Source organism: Panthera onca, chromosome A2 (assembly GCF_046562875.1).
Source record: "Panthera onca isolate mPanOnc1 chromosome A2, mPanOnc1 haplotype 2, whole genome shotgun sequence".
Taxonomy (NCBI): Eukaryota; Metazoa; Chordata; class Mammalia; order Carnivora; family Felidae; genus Panthera; species Panthera onca.
In genome coordinates, this window is record NC_138340.1 from 145,926,108 (window position 1) to 145,945,208 (window position 19,101).

Sequence of the window (19,101 nt, forward strand, 5' to 3'; positions counted from 1 at the left end):
AAAATAACTTTTGCATCTTCTTCTCTGATGAGGAACTGAGGCTTAGAGAGAAGCTACATAACTTGCCCAAAGGTATATAGCTAATAAATGTCAGAGTTCAGATTCAGACCAGTCTGTTGGACTTCAAAGCCCATGCTGTTGTGCCCCTTCTTTGTGTCACCACCTTCCTTTGTATATATATACAAAGTGTGTATCACAGTACTGATGTATACTGAATTGCAATTCTCAACTTACCTGCTTGCTAACTATGGGTTCCTTAAAGGCAAAAGGAATGTCTTACTCTTTACCGTATTCTGCAGAGATTAGAACACTGTCCAGCTCATTACTATGCTTTTAGTAAATGTTTATTGAATGAGTTGGTCATTGTCAATGTCTGCAGGTATTGATGCAAGAGAGTTATTTTACATTACATGGTCTAAAATAGATTTTCTTTACTGAGGCATTTAGCACATACAAGAGTTGTATGGCTTTTCTAAATATTCTTTTTTTCCGAGTACACTTTTATGTTGAACGTTATCATAAATAGTTGTACCACGCTTCCATCTGTACCTTGATTCTGTCCCCTCCTGCCTTTCCAGAAAATGTACATCATGTCCTGTGTCGTCAACCTTTTTCTCTCCGTCAAATCATTCCTATAGCGTTATAGCTTTAAGTTTTATGTCTTCTAATCTCTCCTTTTCCTTTTTTGTTTTTAAGTTTATTTATTTATTTAGAGAGAAACAGAGAGTGTGAGCAGGAGAGGGGCAGAGAGAGAGAGGGGGAGAGAGAATCTCAAGCAGGCTCTGTGCTGTGAGCCCAGAGCCCAATGTGGGTCTCGAACCCACGAGCTGTGAGATGATGACTTGAGCCAAAATCAAGAGTCAGACACTTAACCCACAGAGCCACTCAGGTGCCCCTCTCCTTCTCCTTTGATGGCCAAGTTTGTGAAAGCATTGACTAGAGTTGCTGTCTTAATCGCCATACCTCCCCATCACGTCTTTGAAGTAGGTCTCGTTAAAGTCACAGAATGACTAATGTGTTATCAAATCAAACGAATGTTTTTCAATCTCCATTTTATTTGATCTCTCTTCATTTTAAAACATCCTTTTCCGTCAGCTTTCTAGGTGTCGGATCTGCTCTTCTTATTATGAGTCTGGCCTCTCATACCCAGTCTTAATTTTGTCAACTCTTCCTTTTCGACCAGGCCTTAATGTGAGTTCTCAAGTCATGATCCTATGCCTCCACCCTTTTTTTTTTTTCCAAACTTAATTTTAAGTATTCTCTTCCAAATCCATGGTTTTCAATTTCTATCCATATGCCAATAAGTAAGGCCACTTTCTAACCTCTGCCCAAATCTCTCTTGAGGGCCGTATACTTACTGTCTTCACGTCTTCACTTACCTGCCTTATATCCTTCAAGTTCTGCCTGTCTGAAACTGAATTTGTGACCTTTCCTTATTCTAAAGGTGAAGGGAAGCTATTGGGCAGTTTTAAGCAAGGGATTGATAAGATGTGATTTACATTTTTTTAATGTTTTTTATTTAAATTCCAGTTAACATACAGTATAATATTAGTTTCAGGTATACAATATAGTGATTCAACGCTACCATATAATACCTGATGCTCATTACAAGTGTGCTCCTTAAACCTCATCACCTATTTAACCCATCCCCCCACCTACCTCCATTCTGGTAACCATCGGGTTGTTCTCTATAGTTAAGAATCTGTTCTTGGTTTGTCTCTCCCTCTCTTTTTTCCCCTTTGCTCATTTGTTTTGTTTCTTAAATGCCACATATGAGTGAAATCATATGGTATTTGTCTTTCTCTGACTGGCTTAACAGTCCAAGTGTCTGTTGACTGATGAATGGATAAAGATGTGGTATGTATATGTGTACACACACACACACACACACACACACACACTGGAATATTACTCAGTCATAAAAAAGAATGAAATTTTGCCATTGGAAATGACGTGGAGCTAGAGAATAGTATGCTAAGCGAAATAAGTCAGTCAGCAATTTACATCTAAAAAAATTTTTTTAAGTTTATTTTTTCAGAGATGGAGATAGAACATGAGCAGGGGAGGGACAGAGAGAGGGGGAGACACAGAATGCGAAGCAGGCTCCAGACTCTGAGCTGTCAGCACAGAGCCCGACACGGGGCTCAAACTCACGAACTGTGAGATCGTGACCTTCAGCCGAAGTTGGAGGCTCAACTGACTGAGCCACCCAGGTGCCCCAGCAATTTATATTTTTTAAAACTCCCTCTAGCTGCTGGATGGAGAATGGAGTGTGGGAATTGGCTAAAGTGAAGCATAAAAGCCATTTAGAAGACTTGTAGTTGTCTCCTCAAAGGATTATGGTGGCTTGGACTAGGGTATAGTGGTATAGGTGGTGAGAAGTGATTGAATATGAGATGTATTTTGAAAGTAGCATTTTTTTAAAGTTTATTAATTTTGTGAGAGAGACCACACGTGTGTGTGTGTGTGTGTGTGTGTGTGTGTGTGTGTGTGTAAGCAGGGGAAGGGTAGAGGAGGGAGAGAAAGAATCCTAAGCAGGCTCCGTGCTTTCAGTGCAGAGCCCGACTCAGGGCTTGATCTCACGAACCATGAAATCATGACCCGAGCCAAAATCAAGAGTCGGATGCTTAACCTACCGAGTCACCAGGTGCCCCTTGAAAATAGCATTAACGGGATTTACTGTGAGGTATGAAGAGAGGAATCATATGTTTCTGTCTTGAGCAACTGGATGGATGATGGTGTCATTAAATGAGATGGAACAGACGGGAAGGAGCAGGATTGTGGGGGTAAGTCAAGAATTTTGTTTTGGCTATGTTAAGCATGTGATGCCTATATGACCTCCACGTGGAGAATATGGGGTAGGCAATTTTCATATATAAATCAAACTTAAGGGAGAGGTAGAGGGTCAATATATAAATTTTGGAATTATTAGCATATAGATGGTATTTTAAAGCTGCTGGGCTGGATGAGATCACCAAGGAAGAGTAAATAGAAATAAGGACAGAGGACTAACTTGAAGGTGGGAAGGAAAGGAGAAGCAAGCAAAGAAGGTCCGTAAAATAAGAGGAAAACTGGGACTACTTGATTTCACACAAGCCAAGAGAAGAAAGCCTTTCAAGAAGGAGGGAGAGGTCATCTCGTTCAAGGCTCTAAAATGATGGACTCTAATACTATGGTGCTCTAGTTACCATTGTCGGTGTGGTAGGCTTTGGTGGGCTGGCCTACGGACCTATGAACTGTTTATAACACAGTTCATATCACAATCCGAGATATAAATTTAGAATTTTGAAGCACAGCCTAATTTTTAATAGCCTCTATACTTTTTAAGGTTCACTTTGTTTTTCCTTCCTGAACTATTTTTAAGACCTTTTTCAAAGCAGTTTTTTAGTGGTTTTGAACCCTAAGATCACTAGACCAGATTACCAGTTGTCTATACTGAGCAAACTTGTAGAATGAATAAAAGTTATGCTCAGGCTAAAATATGTAAATATGATTTCCTGTTGTTGGACTCATCCTAGCCTATCCCCTAATATCTTTTCATAACTTTTTTAACTAAAAAGCACTACATAAATATGGTAAAATCAAATAGTATACAAAGGAGACAAAATTTCCCTTCTGCCCTAGATCCCTAGTTCTCTAGACTGTCTCCAGGGGAATCATCTGTTAAGAGTTTCTGGTGTACCTTTCCAGAAATAGAATTTGCATATGTATGCATATAGATACATTGTATCTTCATTTTTAAGCAATTAGAGTACAATATAAAGTATTCTTTATGAACCTATCCTTTTTTTTAACTAAAAAAATATTTTGGGGGTAGTTCTATATTACTATTTAGATTTTGATTGATCTGATTGATCTGAGTCTTCTTCGTGGCTGAAAGTATTGTGTTATATGGATGTACAGTAATTTACCATTCATGCAATAGATACTTATTTAAACTGTTCCTCATCTACAATTTGAAAATATTGCTGGGGCGCCTGGACGGCTTGGTTGGTTGAGTGACTTTGGCTCAGATTGTGATTTCACGGTTCATGAGTTCAAGCCCTGCATCGGGCTCTGTGCTGACAGCTCGGAGCCTGGAGCCTGCTTTGGATTCTGTGTGTGTGTCTCTCTCTCTGCCCCTCCCCCACTCATGCTCTGTCTCTCAAAAATAAATATTAAAAAAAATTTAAAGAGAGAGAAAACATTCCTGCAATGGATAGTGATAAATATTACCAACTTACCCATATAATGTCTGTTTTTAAAGTTTTCTTCAAGTTATGGAACTAAAAACTCATGCTTCTATTTATCCCTTTATTTTATTCAACTTTCCCATCCATTTTGTCTGGGAGTGTTTAGGTTTAATCCTCATAATAATAACACTAGGAACTTTTATAAACATAACCCAGTGAGGAGTAGGTACTGTTATTGTTCCCTTTTCACAGAGAAGGAAGCTGAGACCCAGCATTTCTTGTCTAAGGCCATTAGCTAACTAGAGACAGAGCCAGAATTTGGAACAATCAATGTGGTTCTAAAGTCCATGCTCTTAACTCTGTGCTGTATTCTCTGCTGCCTGTCCTTCCCACTTCTTTCTCTTACTAATGTAATTCAGGCCTTCACTGCCTTATAACTGGATTATACTAATTAATGTTTCTGTCATTTCCTGTCTTCTTCTCGTATTCTATTCTATATACTGAAACAGGATTAATCTTCCTAAAGCAAAACTATGGTTTTCAGGATGTGCTTCCCAGACCAAAATCCTTCAGTTGCTTCCTGCTACATTTAGAATCCAACCTGATATCATGTTCTTACTATATTTGCTATACGGTCAGTGAATTTACTTCAAGCTTTATCTAAGATATCATTGATTTGTCTATAAGATTAGACAGTGAAATTAGGGGTGTCTGGTTGGCTCAGTCAGTTACGCATCTGACTCTTGATTCGGCTCACGTCATGAGATCGGGCTCTGCACTAGGCATGGAACCTGCTTAAGGTTCTCTCTTTCCCTCTCCCTCTACCCCTTCCCTGTTATTCTGGCTCACGTGTGCACGTTCTCCCTCACTTACCAAAAAAAAAAAAAGGAATAAATAGTCTTTGGAGTTGAATAGTGCTTTTTCTTTGAGTTATTTCCCTTTTTACCCACAGTAGCTCCTACCATATGGTTTTATCAACAAACTCTCAACTCAGTTAATTTGAATCAGATGTGTAATTGATCAAAAACTGCTAACCACAAACATCTTGGTGTCACATAAAACAAATTCCTCAAAATACAAACATGCAAACCTCATGCAAGAACATGGAATTTCTTTTTCTTTTTTTTTAAGATAAAAAAAAAATTTTTTTAATGTTTATTTAGTTTTGAGAGAGACAGAGTGAGTGAGTCCAAGAGGGGGAGGTGCAGAGAGGGAGGGGGAGACACAGAATCTCAAAGCAGGCTCCAGGCTCTGAGCTGTCAGCACAGAGCCCCGCACAGGGTTCAAAACCACGAATGACCTGAGCTGAAGTTGGACGCTTCACCAAATGAGCCACCCACGTGCACCTTTTTTTTTTTTTTTTTTAAAGATTTTATTTTTAAGTAATCTCTACAGCCATCATGGGGGGCTCGAACTTACAATCTCAAGATCAAGAGTTGCATGCTCTACCAACTGAGCCAGCCAGGCACCCCAGAATACGGAATTTCTAATGTGCGTTCCAAACTGGGTACTTTAGAAAGAGGTAACATATTTAGCATTAAATGCACATGCATATACTAAACCAAACATTGAGAAAACCATTTCGGAAGAAAAATAACTTTTTAAAGCTACATCAGATTTTTTTCTGCTCAGTTATAATTTTAAGTACAAAACTTCACTCTGCATTTATGGAAAAAGTACTGCAATGCAAATGTTCTTGTGAAATGTATCTTTTGAAATTTTTATTTTTAAGGAAGGAATAGCTATTATTTTATTTTTTAGAATAGCTCTTCTTTTTTAATATGATGCTTCATGCAAGTATCTTACTAGAAGTCATGTCTGCTTTAGCAGTATTCAATCTGACATTTTTTAGTTTTGCATTTAAGTTCTTATTGGCTTTCTGCTGGTTACATGACAGGATTGTCACCAATTTTTCAAAATAGCTTCATTTTAAATATTGAACTTTTAAAAACAGTTTTGTATAAGATAGCAAACATTTATTATTTGGTGACTGTTTTGTTGCTTTTTTTGCCAGGTTTGGTCCAAGACAACTTTTATTGCTTTTGGTCAAGTGTAGATATTTTCTTTGAAGACATTGCATTTGCCAACAGAAAATGGTGACTTGAGAGAAGGGAAAGTGAATTCATAAAGAACAGCCGTGTCTTAGGGTGCCTGGGTGGTTCGGTCAGTTAAGCGTTCAACTTCGGCTCCGGTCATGATCTTACGGTTTGTGAGTTCAAGCCTGCATCAGGCTGTGTGCTCTCAGCACAGAGCCTGCTTCAGATCCTCTTGTCCCCCTCTCTCTCTGCTCTCCCCTACTCTGTCTCTCGCTCTCTCAAAAATAACAAAAAATAATTGTGTCTTCACTTCAAAATTGATTACTTTTCTAATTTTAATCAAGGAACAGAATGAGTAGCAAAGTATTAAATGACATTTCTGGATACAATCATTTAATAGAATTTGTGAATTTCCTTCTACTTGATTTCTCAGTTTTACTTGCAGAAATAGGGAGTGTTCTGTGTCTCTGAAGAGCTAACTGCCTTTGGTGCCTCTTAAAGGAGGGAGTTTGCAAAATTTTAGTTCATCAGGCACTGTCAAAATGTATTGATTGAAAGATCTGTTTTTCCTATTCAGTCTCTTATATCTACACTCACTGAGTACATAGTGTTTCTATCTCTCCCTCAAGGATGTTTTTGGGGAGAAAGTTTATTCTCTGGATACTCATCAGAGTGCAGGAAATCCAGGAATATGAAAAGACCAAATCATGTAGTTTGACTCCTGAGTAGGTTATTACTATACATTTTTATTTCAGTATATTAGGATTCACATACATAGTTGTTAGTAAAGAAACTGGCTAAGTTATTTTCTAGGGTAGTAGGATGTATACCATACTCATTTTTTTAAACTATTTTTTTAAGTGTATATTTATTTTGAGAAAGACACAGTGTGAGTAGGGGGAGAGGTAGAGAGAGAGGGAGAGAGAGAGAGAATCCCAGCCAGCCTCCATGCTGCTAGTGCAGAGCCCGATGCAGTCCCCAAACTCACAGAGTCCAGAGGTCATGACCTGGGCTGAAACCAAGAATCAGATGCTTAACTGACTGAGCCACCCAGGTGGCCCTCTTTTTTTTTTTAAACAAAGTTTTGCTGGAGATACAAAAGGAGATAATATTAAATTAAGAAAAACAGACTCTTGGGGTTCCTGGGTGACTCAGTTGGTTGAACGTCCAACTCTTGGTATTGGCTCATGATCCCAGGGTTGTGGGATTGAGCCCCACATTGGGCTCTGAGCTGAGCGTGGAACCTGCTTGGGATTCTCTCTCTCTCTCTCTCTCTCTCTCTCATCCCCTCCATCTCTAAAAAGAAAAATAAAAGAAAGAAGGAAAGCAGACTCTCTGGCTATGGTTTACATTTCAGGATGGTCACATTAACACAGATACTCCTAGAATACAAATGCAGGCAGTTTTATTTATATTGATTAATTAATTAATTAATTAATTTATTTATTTTTAATATGAAATTTGTTATCAAATTGGTTTCCATACAACATCCCAACAGGTGCCCTCCTCAATACCCATCACCCACCCACCCGTCCCTCCCACCCCCCATAAACCCTCAGTTTGTTCTCAGTTTTTAGAAGTCTCTTATGTTTTGGCTCCCTCCCTCTCTAACCATTTTTTTTTCCTTCTCCTCCCCCATGGTCTTCTGTTAAGTTTCTCAGGATCCACATAGGGGTGAAAATATATGGAATCTGTCCTTCTCTGTATGACTTATTTCACTTAGCATAACACTCTCCAGATCCATCCACGTTGCTACAAAGGGCCATATTTCATTCTTTCTCATTGCCACATAGTATTCCATTGTGTATATAAACCACAGTTTCTTTATCCATTCATCAGTTGATGGACATTTAGGCTCTTGTTTATTTTTTTAAATCTTAAACACAGAAAATATAAGTAGTAAAAAAAAAAAGTTTTAAAATTAACTTTTTATCTTTTTCCTTTGTCCTCTCTTCTAAAACTCTTTAGAGCCATAAAATGTTAAAATTGAAAAAGACCTTAGAAATTAATTATCTTCCCCTAGCTTCTACACAATATGAGAATCCATTCCACAATAGTTCTAATCTTTTTATAAAATCTCTATTTTAATATTGTTGTTTTTTGTTTTTTTGTTTTTTTTATGTAAGCTCTATGCACAATGTGGGGCTTGAACTCATGACCCCAAGATCAAGAGTCACATGCTCTACTAACTGAGCCAGCCTGGTGTTCCTAAATCTCTATTTTAAAGATGTCTCCTTATTTTGACCTCTTAGACTAGTGGACTACCTATTACATTGTGGAGAAAGCTGTCAAATTATGTGTTGGCTCTAATTATTACAAAGACTTGCCTTAAGTGCAGCTACAAATTCTATGAATTTCTCCCAGTTGTATCTTCTTACAGGTTATAGAATGAATCTGTTCTTTCTTCCATTTAACCACCCTTTGGAAAACATTGATAACATTCTGGGTCTGAATTCTGTTTTACTTTTTAACCTGGGGGCCATCAGTTCATGAGTCTGTCTTCAGGGGATGGGTCTTCAGGGGATTATATCATATGTAAAATTGTATATGTGCATTTTTCTGGGAAGGGAGCCAGTAATTTTTATTAGCCTCAATAGAACCTGATTCCCCACCAAAATTAATATGCCAGACCTACCGGGGTAGACCTGGTAATCTGCTTTTTGGTTTTGTTTTTATTTTTATTATTTTTAGTAAGTTTGCAATGAGCGGCTAGTCCAGCATCTCAGGAACTATCGCACTAGGTAATTTCTGAGATGCTTAGAGCATTTCCAACTCCATTGAGAATTGTAGAATTTTTAGAGCTTTAGAGACCATTTAGTTTATATATAGTTTATGGTATATTTATAGTTAATTCTTTCTATCAAAAGATTAAGCTGATCCAAAGGAGTAAGGTTTTTATTTAAAAATTTATTTGAAAACCTTGGCAGCCATTCATAAACATTAAGAATGTGGTAGCGCTATTTTAAATCAGGAGTGTTCCCAAGATTTTTTTTGTTAGACTTAATATTTTAATCTAACACAGGTTTATGAGTTATACTTTTTTATTAATTTTTAATCTGTAAAGATTTTAGCCTATTTTATTCTTACTATTCCGAAGGAAGGACAGTATAGCTTAGGATTCACTTAGGGGCACTAGTTTCAAATATTCCATGTACCTTTTAGAACAGTTTGAGCCTAGTACAACTCCTCCTGTGCCTACCTCCCTTTCCCAAAGACAAAACTCAACCAACGAGGCTTTTTTCTTTTCTCCAGTAAAGTAATACTTGAATAACTAATAATGTAAACCGAATGACAAAAAGCATCTTAAGATTTGAAGATGTCTTTCAGTGTGCTATGATTACTTCACTTTTCTAGAAGTCTGTGCATGATAGGCCTACTTTTTGCAACAAATGTCAGAGGAGTAAAGTCAGAAGAGACAAGAGACTAATGTGAAAGAAAACAGAAAAATGCAGCACAGCAGGGGAAATGAACATGTTTTAATAAACAGCAATGACAAGCAACAGAGATGGCAAGAACCAGCAATTTTCATTCATTTACCATTTATCCCTCTCTTAGTGTCAAAAGTACCTGAGTTAGCTTATAAACAGAGATATATCTGAAAATAGAATGTTTTTTATAAGTAGGTAAATAAGTAAATGGTGTAGTTGAAGACAGATGATATATCATATCTGGTATCTGGGGGGTAGACAGCTGCTTTTGCCTCAATATTGTAACTCCCTAAAGATACATTTCCTGTGTATGTATTAGGGAAGGCGAGTAAGTAGTCAATAGCTGCTTACCCCTAGCTCGAAGGCCCTTGAACCAGAGTGCATGCTTCTTGTTTCCTAAAAGCCTAAGGGATGAGAAACACTACATTGTTTCATTCATTACGATGACTTACTATGGCTTTTATTTTAATAAGGGTGGCAATATGATGGTATATGGGGGGGGGGGTGCGGGTAACACCAGACTCTTGGGAGAGGAGAACAACTTCTTTGGAGGGGTTGGGAGAATGTACCTTTAGTTGAGAGTCCTTGCCTTAATGTTCTTTCATTTGTTCATTCGTTTGTTCAACAAGTATTTAGCAAATGCCTCTATTAGACACATTTCTTAGGTGCTGAATTGAATTGTGACTAAGAGCATTATCATAGAGTCGTTAAGAGTGGTTTGGATCTAAACTGCATGGGTTTGAATCCCAGATTTTTCATTTGCCTGCCCAAGTGACCTTGGGAAAATTACTTAATTTCTCTGTCTTGGTTTCCTCCTCTGTAAGTTGGGAATCATAATAGTATCTGTCTCATACAGATGTGGTGAGGATTAAATGAGTCCTGGAACAGTATTGTTATTAAAGGGAATTCAGTTGTTTTTACACACACACACACACACACACACACACACACACACAAACACACACAAACATGTATATGTAAAATGCTGCCATGACTAAGCCATACACAGTACAATATAGCACTCCAATTTATATTTTAGTTTGTGTTGATTTACATACCTCTTTGTCTCCAAAAGGATTTGAGACCGATCCAAAGCCTCCAAAAGAATACCCTGTATTCAACTAACACAACAGAATTAAGATTATGGGTTCAGATCTTCTTGCTTTGAGAGGCAAAAGACAGAAACTTAAAAATGAGTGTATTTAACTGCTAGGAGTAGAGTAGACACTGGATAAATGTTAATTCTAAGTGTAAAAGAAAGTCATTTACTTAAAAAAGTGGTCACTGCCAGCCCAAAGTGTGCTGTTATGCAAATTACTTAAAAATGCCTCTTCCAGGGGTGCCTGGCTGGCTTAGTCGGTTGACCATGTGAGTCTTGATCTTGGGGTTGTGAGTTCAAGTCCCACGTTGAGTGTATACTTAAAAAAAATAGGGGTTCCTGGGTGGCTTATTTAGTTGCGAGTCTTGATTTTGGCTCGGGTCATGATCCCAGGATCATGGGATTGAGCCCCGCATCGGCCTCTAGGCTGAGCATGGAGCTTGCTTGAATTCTCTCTCTCTCTCTCTCTCTCTCTCTCTCTCTCTCACCCCTCCCCCTCTCTCCGTCTCTCCCTCTGTCTCCCCCTCCGTCTCCCCCTCTCCTCTACTCATGCACTTTCTCTCTCTCTCTCAAAATATCTTAAAAGAAAGAAAGAAAGAAAGCCTTTTCCAGGTAAGCATAGTCCTGTTAGTACACTGGGGAGTAGAGTGTTGGCTGGATTTTAGCCTCACTTAGCCACTTGGCCTGGAGCTCTTGTGCAGTGTGCAACCTACACAACTGTGCAGTGATTCTGAATACAGTATTAATTTGCTTCTCTTCTGAAATTCTTTATAGACACTGAATTGTATAAAGCAATAGGATCATGCCACATGGCATAGCCACCTAAATCAGAATTCTTAGGTCATGTTAAATAGTTTGGTTTATTAAAATATTTATAATTGTTTCAGACATAGCATTTTGAATGCAGTCTGCCCCATATCAACGTAATCAGTTTTTGTCATGTTTTTAATACTTTTCCTTTGAGATATTGTAGATTTACATGCAACTGTAAGAAAGAATGTGGAATGCTCCACACACCCTTCGTTTAGTTTCCCCAAATGATAACATTGTGTTACTATTGTGTAATAACACAACCAGGAAGTCAGCGTTGATACTGCTTGTTTGACCTTACTTCGATTTCATTAGTTTTGCATGCGTTCATTTGTGTGTGTGTTTGTATTGAGTTCTAGGCAGTTTTATCCCATGTGTCGATTTGTGTGACCACCTAGTCAAGATATAGAACAGATCCATCACAGTGACTCCTCATGTTACCCTTGTATAGTCACAGCCATCTCCCCTGGTAAGCCCCTGACAACCACTAATCTGTCTCCATCTCTATAATTTTGTCACTTTAAGAACGTTATATAAATGGAGTCCTACAGTTTTGGCATTGACTTTTTGGCATTGACTTTTGGCATTGGCTTTTTTCATTCAGCACAATTCCCTTGGGAGCCATCTAAGTTGTTACACATATCAGTAGTTCATTAATACTGAGCCTTATGCCATGGTATGGATGTACCACAGTTAAATTACTCATTCATTGGAAGGTTGTTTCCAGGTTTTGGCTATTATTGATGGAGCTACTATGAACATTTGTGTACAGGTTTTTGTGTGAGCTTAAGTTTCTTTTTTTTTGCAGTTTGGTATTTTATCCAAAGGTTTTTTTGCACCGATTGAAATGATGTTGTGGTTTTTCTCCTTATTTTGTTAATATAGTGAATTATACTGATTTTTTAATGTTAAATCATTCTTACATTCTTGGAAGAAATTTTACTTGATCATGATGTATTATCCTTTTATATAGCTTGATTTTATTTGCTAATATTTTGTTTGGAATTTTTGTGCCTGTTTATAAGGGATTGTGACCTGTAATTACTTTTAATGTTTTTATCAGATTTTGATATCAAGGTTCTATTAGTCTCCTAAGTGAGTTTCTCTATTCTCTGACAGCATTTGTGTAAGATGGGTGTTATATATCTTCCTTAAATGTTCGAAGTGAAGCCATCTAGTACTCCTACTAATTTTTTTGCACAATACCTAAATTTGTGTTTTTCTGTCAATATCTGTATTAATCACTTTCTGCATCTTTCTTCTAAACAAGGCAAAGACTTTATTCTTCTGCTTTCCCTCCTCTCAACCCCCTTCTTACCCTCACAGTGATTCCTGTCAATATCATCTAAGATTGGAGTTTTGAATGTTAGTAAACTTTTGTGTTTTGTTCTTTTCCCAATCAGCACTTAACTTCAAGATCTTACTGGTTTCCCCCCTTACTCTTTTCTTGTACCTTGTTTGTTGTTTTTGGATTAATTTTTTTTAGCTCCAAGTAAAGTTTTTAAGTTTATTTATTTGAGAGAGGGAGAATCCCAAGTAGGCTTTGTACTACATGCTAAGCCCAACACAGGGCTCAGTCTCATGGAGCGTGAGATCATGACCTTGAACCGAAATCAAGAGTCGGACACTTAACCAACTGAGCTGCCCAGGTGCCCCAAGTATATAGCTTTGAGTAATTCTTTTGCCAGAAGTCTGAAAGAAGCAAAATTTTTGTTTCCTAGTACATTAAAAAATGTCTTAATTTCACTCTCACAATTGAGAGTTTGAGTAGATATAGAATTCTGGACCATCTGTTGAAAAGACTGTTCTTCCCCATTGAGTGGTCTTGTCACCTTCGTCAAAAGTCAGTTGACCATAGATGTACGGGTTTAATTGTGGACTTTCAATTCTATTCCACTGATCTCTATGTCCATCCTATGCTAGTACTAAGTTGTTTTGAATACGGTATTTTTGTAGTAAGTTTTGAAGTCAGGAAGTGTGAGTCTTCTAATTTAGTTCTTTCTCAAGATTGCTTTGGTTTTCTCGGTTTCTTACATTTCAATATGAAGTTTACAGTTAGCTTGTCCATTTCTGGAAAAAGGGCAGTTGGAATTTTGGTAGAGATTGCTCAGTTCTCTTTTATATCTTAACTTTTGAAAATACTTTCTACTTCTTTTTCCTTCTATACTATATTCTGGTGAATTTCTTGGCCCCATCTTTCATTGTAGTAATTTAGTTTGCTGTTTAACTGTGTCTTTTCAGTTCCTAGGTTTTTTAGTTTGGTGATCAAAATTTAATTTCTGAGAGTTCCAATTGATTTTTTTTTAATAAATGTATTATTACTTTGCATATCTCTGAGGATATTAATTATACTTGATATAAGGTCTTACTCTATTTAACTTGTTAACTCTCTTTAGTCTGAGTTCCTCTGTTTGTCGCATTCATGCCTGAGTCTTTTTCATGTCTGAGTCTTGGTTTTTTGCTTATTCATCTTTATTTGAGAGTCCTAGTTAGCCTTCCTGTGAATATTACATCTGTTGCTGCAGCAGATCTTTAATGGTTGTGGGGAGAGATGAAATGTTAAGTAGGATGGAGCCACCATTGCCAGGGTCTTCTTTAGTGTGAGCGTCCCCTCTTCTACCTGGGAGTTAGTATCCACCCAGGGCTCTGTCCTGTCTGTCTGACCCGGTGTTTATAGTCATTGTTCCTACCCGGGGAGGGGAGGGACACCTCTCCTTTGATGCCACCGTTTCCCTCTGGAGCAAATACCTCTGTTCTGTAATGGTTGACCCAAAGAGGTAAATGAGCGGGAGAGGCTGATCTGCTTTGTAACTTCTGTGCTGGCCCCCAACCTGTAAATTCTGTAAATTGTGTCAGTTCTTCCTGCTGTTTTCCACCTCTGGGCTTCATTTACTGCGAGGTCTGCTCTGACCACTTGCAGTAGCCCTCTCCTCTGGGTGTGTCGGACTATGTTTTTCACGTTGCAGTGATTCCTGATAGTGTTAGTCCACCGAAGACATTTCTTGCTTTCTTTTGATTATGGATTTGTAAAAAATTCAAAAATTAAAAAAGATTTAAAATGGCTTTTGTGTTATTTGCTGGGCTTTGGAGAAAGGAGAATGTGCTTGGCCTAATAGCCTATTTCAGTCAATGACTATGTCATTTTTATAATGAAATAAATTTAATAAAAAAAAACATTTAAAAGCAAAAAATAAGGGTGCCTGGCTAGCTCAGTTGGTAGAGCATGTGACTCTTGATCTTGGGGTGGTGAGTTTGAGCTCCATGTTGGGTGAAGAGATTACTTTAAAAAAATAACAAAAATCAGCAAAAATAAAATATTGATGAAATCATTGAAGAAATTATCCTTTTTGTTTTTGTTTTGAAGAGTAGAAGCAATCACGAATGAAGATTGGCAGTTTGAATTTATACAAATGAAAGCTTTAACGAGCAAAACTTCAGACCAGGAACATATCTATATGAATTTGGAACGGCATATATTTGCTCTATTGCTGGTTTCTCTCTTTTTCTGATCTTTGAGTGAAGGAAGAAAACGTGGGTTCTGAAGTCAGTGCCTACCTTGTGTGAATAACCTCAACATTAGCTTATGCCTATGACAGACTTCATGTTGGCGGCTGAGTGAGGCCAAAGATGTTTGGCAGAGCTCTGAGAAAACATCAAAAGCATTTTTTATTATAACTTTGATTCAGTCATTTTCAATGTTATTCCCTCAGTGTCATTCTAAATTTGCTTGTGTTTTTCCATTATAAAATATGTCCTAGAAATTTGGATAATATAAAAGAGATGATAACCCTCAACCCTAATCATAACCACTGTTAACGCTTTGGTATGTTTCTTTACAGTATTTTTTTAACATAGCATAAATAAATTAAAGTAATATGGTATTATTTTTCTTCCAGTCCAAAAGTAATGCCTACTCAATGGGAAAGCTTGGAAAATAAAGACCAGCATTAAGGAGAAAAATCCAAAAATCATTCATAATAACCACCCAAAGTTAACCACAATTAAAATTTGATGTACATCCTTCCTGTATTTTTCGTCAATCTATACAAGCACTTTTTTCTTTACTGATGTGGTATCAGACTCTAGTACTATTTTGTACTTGCATTTTTTTGTTTGCAATATATTGTGAATGTTTTCCCATGTTAGTAAATATTCTTGTATATACTTTTTAGTGGTGTGTGAAATATGAACATATTTAAGTATGTTTATTTAGCATACTTACTTAACCATCCCCCTATCATTGGACATTGAAAGTGTTTCTAATTTTTTGCCATTATGAATAATATCATAGTGAGTATCTTTGTCCATACATCTTTCCATGCATCTGTGATTGTTTCTTTAGGAATAAATTCCTAGAAGTGGAATAGCTGGGTCAAAGGGTATGTACATTTTAACACTTTTGATACATAAAAATGTCAAATTTTAAGCTAATCACTTGTTATATTCTGTCTTGTATTGCTATCTAATTGTTTTATGTGTCTGTCTTGTCTCCCTAATTAGAATATAAGCTTCTTGAGGTCAAGGGAAGTTTCTTATACATCTTATGTATCCTTTGACAGTGTGGTTTATAATGTTGGACTTCTGAGTCATCAACAAAAATTGTATTGATTTAACCTGTGATTCTCCAGACTTTTGGATGTCATAAATTTGTAATTAAAAAAATATATATATACATATATATATGTATATACACATACATACATATATATGTATATATATGTATATGTATATTTTGGGGATACACATAGACTTGAAAATTTTCTGTTTTTCTAAGAAAGAATAATTCAACCAAAACCAACTAACCATTTCCTCTAACCTTCACCTCATAAAATGAAGCATATTTGATCAAAAAAAATTTCTAATCTCTGAAAAAAGGACAGGCCATTTACTTAAATGGAACATTTTCCTTTTTTTAAAAAAAAAAAATCACTACCTTGTCCGCTTTTTTCTCATTTTGTTTTGGACTGGTGAATCTTCACCTTAGCCTAGCAGTGGTCTGTAGACCAAGATTTGGGCATTGCTGATTTAAAAGACTTAGACAATTAAAAGATAACCCCTTTTGCAAAACAAAGAATTCTTCCCCTTGCCAAGGAGTCTGTCTACTCCACAGTATGAAGTGCGTAACGCATGCACCAGTAATGCCTTTTCATCGCACAGGATTTGTGTACCAGAACCTTGCTGACGACCATCTAAGTATATTTGCAACTGCCAAACCCAAAACCTATACGCTTTCTAATGAATATGAGACAGGGAAGTGTGGTGTAGTGGAAAGAAGGCAGGTTTTAAAGTCAGGCTGAGCTTGGATCCTGGGTGAGGCGTTAAGTCGCTTTGCTACCTGGCTTGTAAAATTAAGATGATAACATCTTTCTCAAAATGTCTTTATGGCCACTGTTATGGCAGTTACTTCACTGTAATGTAATTGTTTGTTTAGACATCTGCCTTCCTCATAAGACCAAGAGCTGTTGAGGGTAGGGGACATATCCTTGCGCTACGCTAGAGCCTGGCCGAGGGCTCAAGGCATAGCAGATGCCTCATGAAATAACTGTTGAAGCCGTACAGGAATTGTTGTGAGGATCAAATGAGGTAACATGCGTGGAAGCTCTTTAGAAACTTTAAACTCTATACAAATGTTAACTTTTTGTATTGCCAGTAAAAGCCATCTTTGGGAGCTATCAAAACTTTGGAAAGAGACAAAATTATTCCTTTAACAGTTCAATAATGCTTTGTATTTCTCTACTATATTACAAGAAAACAAGCTTTAATTGGGGTTAATATGGAACTGGTTTGCTTCCTTGGAAGGCAGATGAATTTCCTTTTTTCTCTCTCCCAGTGGAAGTGCCAAGATATTAAATGTTTGCTTTATTTGGTTGTCACCATGACATTTTAATTATAGCAAGATCTGCTTATTTCATATTCAAAGAATGGTGCCCATTGCTTTATTAACTCTTAACCATATAACCGATAAAAGAATACCAAACCCGGAAGAGAACAGGAGCCTGCATTATGCCGAATTAATTTTAGTCAGTGCTCCTTTTTTGACATTCACTGATTTTTTAAAATGTCATAATTTCTAATTTGTTTGTAAAGCTACTGGTGAATTTTTGCCACAAGATGGCATTGGTGATTATTGAATGCATGTTCTGTTGAACCAGAATTCTGAAAAATGGTGCACATATTGTTTGTATTCTTTGGGGGTGAGTTGAATACCTTCATCACTGCTTGTATATTAATTTAATTTTGTTTTGACTTCCAAAACAGGGTTAAATGCTACTTTACATCACTTCTTTCTGTATTCAAGTATTGTTTTGTTTCCTGTTTTTCTGTCTTTATAGCTACAGTAACTATGTATTATTTGCCATGTGTTGTATGTGTCTGACTTATTGCTGATGATTGTGGTAACAGGTAAGAAGAAAATACGATGGGACCCAGTTAGGAGGCGCTTCATTCAGTCCTGTCCCATCATAAGGATCCCTAACAGGTTTTTGAGAGGTGGGTGATAACTAGCAAGAGATCTGTGCTTCATATGGGTTAAAGGGAACTTTGAATTTTCTAAAGTCAAAACTCTGGTTTTTAAAAATTGTCTAAACAGCTAAAATTGCAGTAAGAAAAGTCTAGAACTTAATTTTAAACCTGTGTCTCATATTGACCACTGTTGGAGTTGGAATTGTAAGTTTTAGGGAGTTAGAAACACTTAATGTGTACTAGGTGGTAGAAATAAATCATCTAACTGATATCAGTATTATTCCACTGTAGCCATATGAGAGAGAACTTTGAGTGAATAATCTATAAAATATGGGCGTGGGAAAGAACTTTCTAAATATCATCTGAGGAATAAATAAAGATTAACTTATGTGACAGTATAAAAATTAAAAACCTCTATGTCAAAAACCATAAATAACAAGATAGATTAAAAGGGGGAAATATTTGTAACAAATGGTTACTACCATGAATATATAAAGAGCTCTTATAAATCAATAGTTTAAAAGCAAATGCCCGCTAGAAAAATAGATAAAAGAACATGAATAATCAATTCAGAAAAAGGAAGCATCAGTAAATATGAACAAATACTTATTTTCACTATTGTTACATAAACATGATAATTAAAATAATAAGATCTCATTTTCACGTATGAGGTTGGCTAAAGGCTAAAAATAAGAATGCCCAGTGTTGGCAAAAGTATGGGGACGTGAAGCTCATATATTGAGGGAAGTGTAAAGTTAACACAGCCTATCTGGATTCAGTTTGGCTATATGATATAAAAAACCTTAAAAATGTTGACATCCTTTGACCTAGTAATTCTTACTTTTAGAAGTGTTGCATTCCTTCTATTTCTTATTTTTTCTACCAGAACATACTCCATACTGAAAAAGAATCTCAGAAGAGGGTTGAAAACTGGTTCACACTGTTTTTCTAGGTATAGCAAATTGTCAGACAAGCATACTTAATGTGATGATTTAGACTTTATTAAATTATTTATAAGCCAGTATATCTAATTTTGACTGAAGATTATTACAAAAAAAAAAAAAAAATCCTGCAGCTGCTATAGATGTTTCTAT

At 36.7% G+C, this 19,101-nt stretch overlaps 1 protein-coding gene across 5 annotated transcripts in view; it reads left to right on the plus strand.

The window, feature by feature from the left end:
* KLHDC10 (kelch domain containing 10) overlaps window positions 1–19,101 on the plus strand; it is a 70,422-nt gene that overhangs the window by 10,710 nt on the left and 40,611 nt on the right. For 3 of the 5 annotated variants that reach the window (XM_078439501.2, XM_078439519.2, XM_060633122.3), the window contains exon 2: window positions 17,948–18,034. The exons of the other annotated variants lie outside the window; for them this stretch is intronic. In XM_078439501.2, the coding sequence (XP_078295627.1) occupies window positions 17,948–18,034 (87 nt within the window). The remainder of the gene's footprint in view (window positions 1–17,947; window positions 18,035–19,101) is intronic. 5 annotated transcript variants of the gene reach the window in all.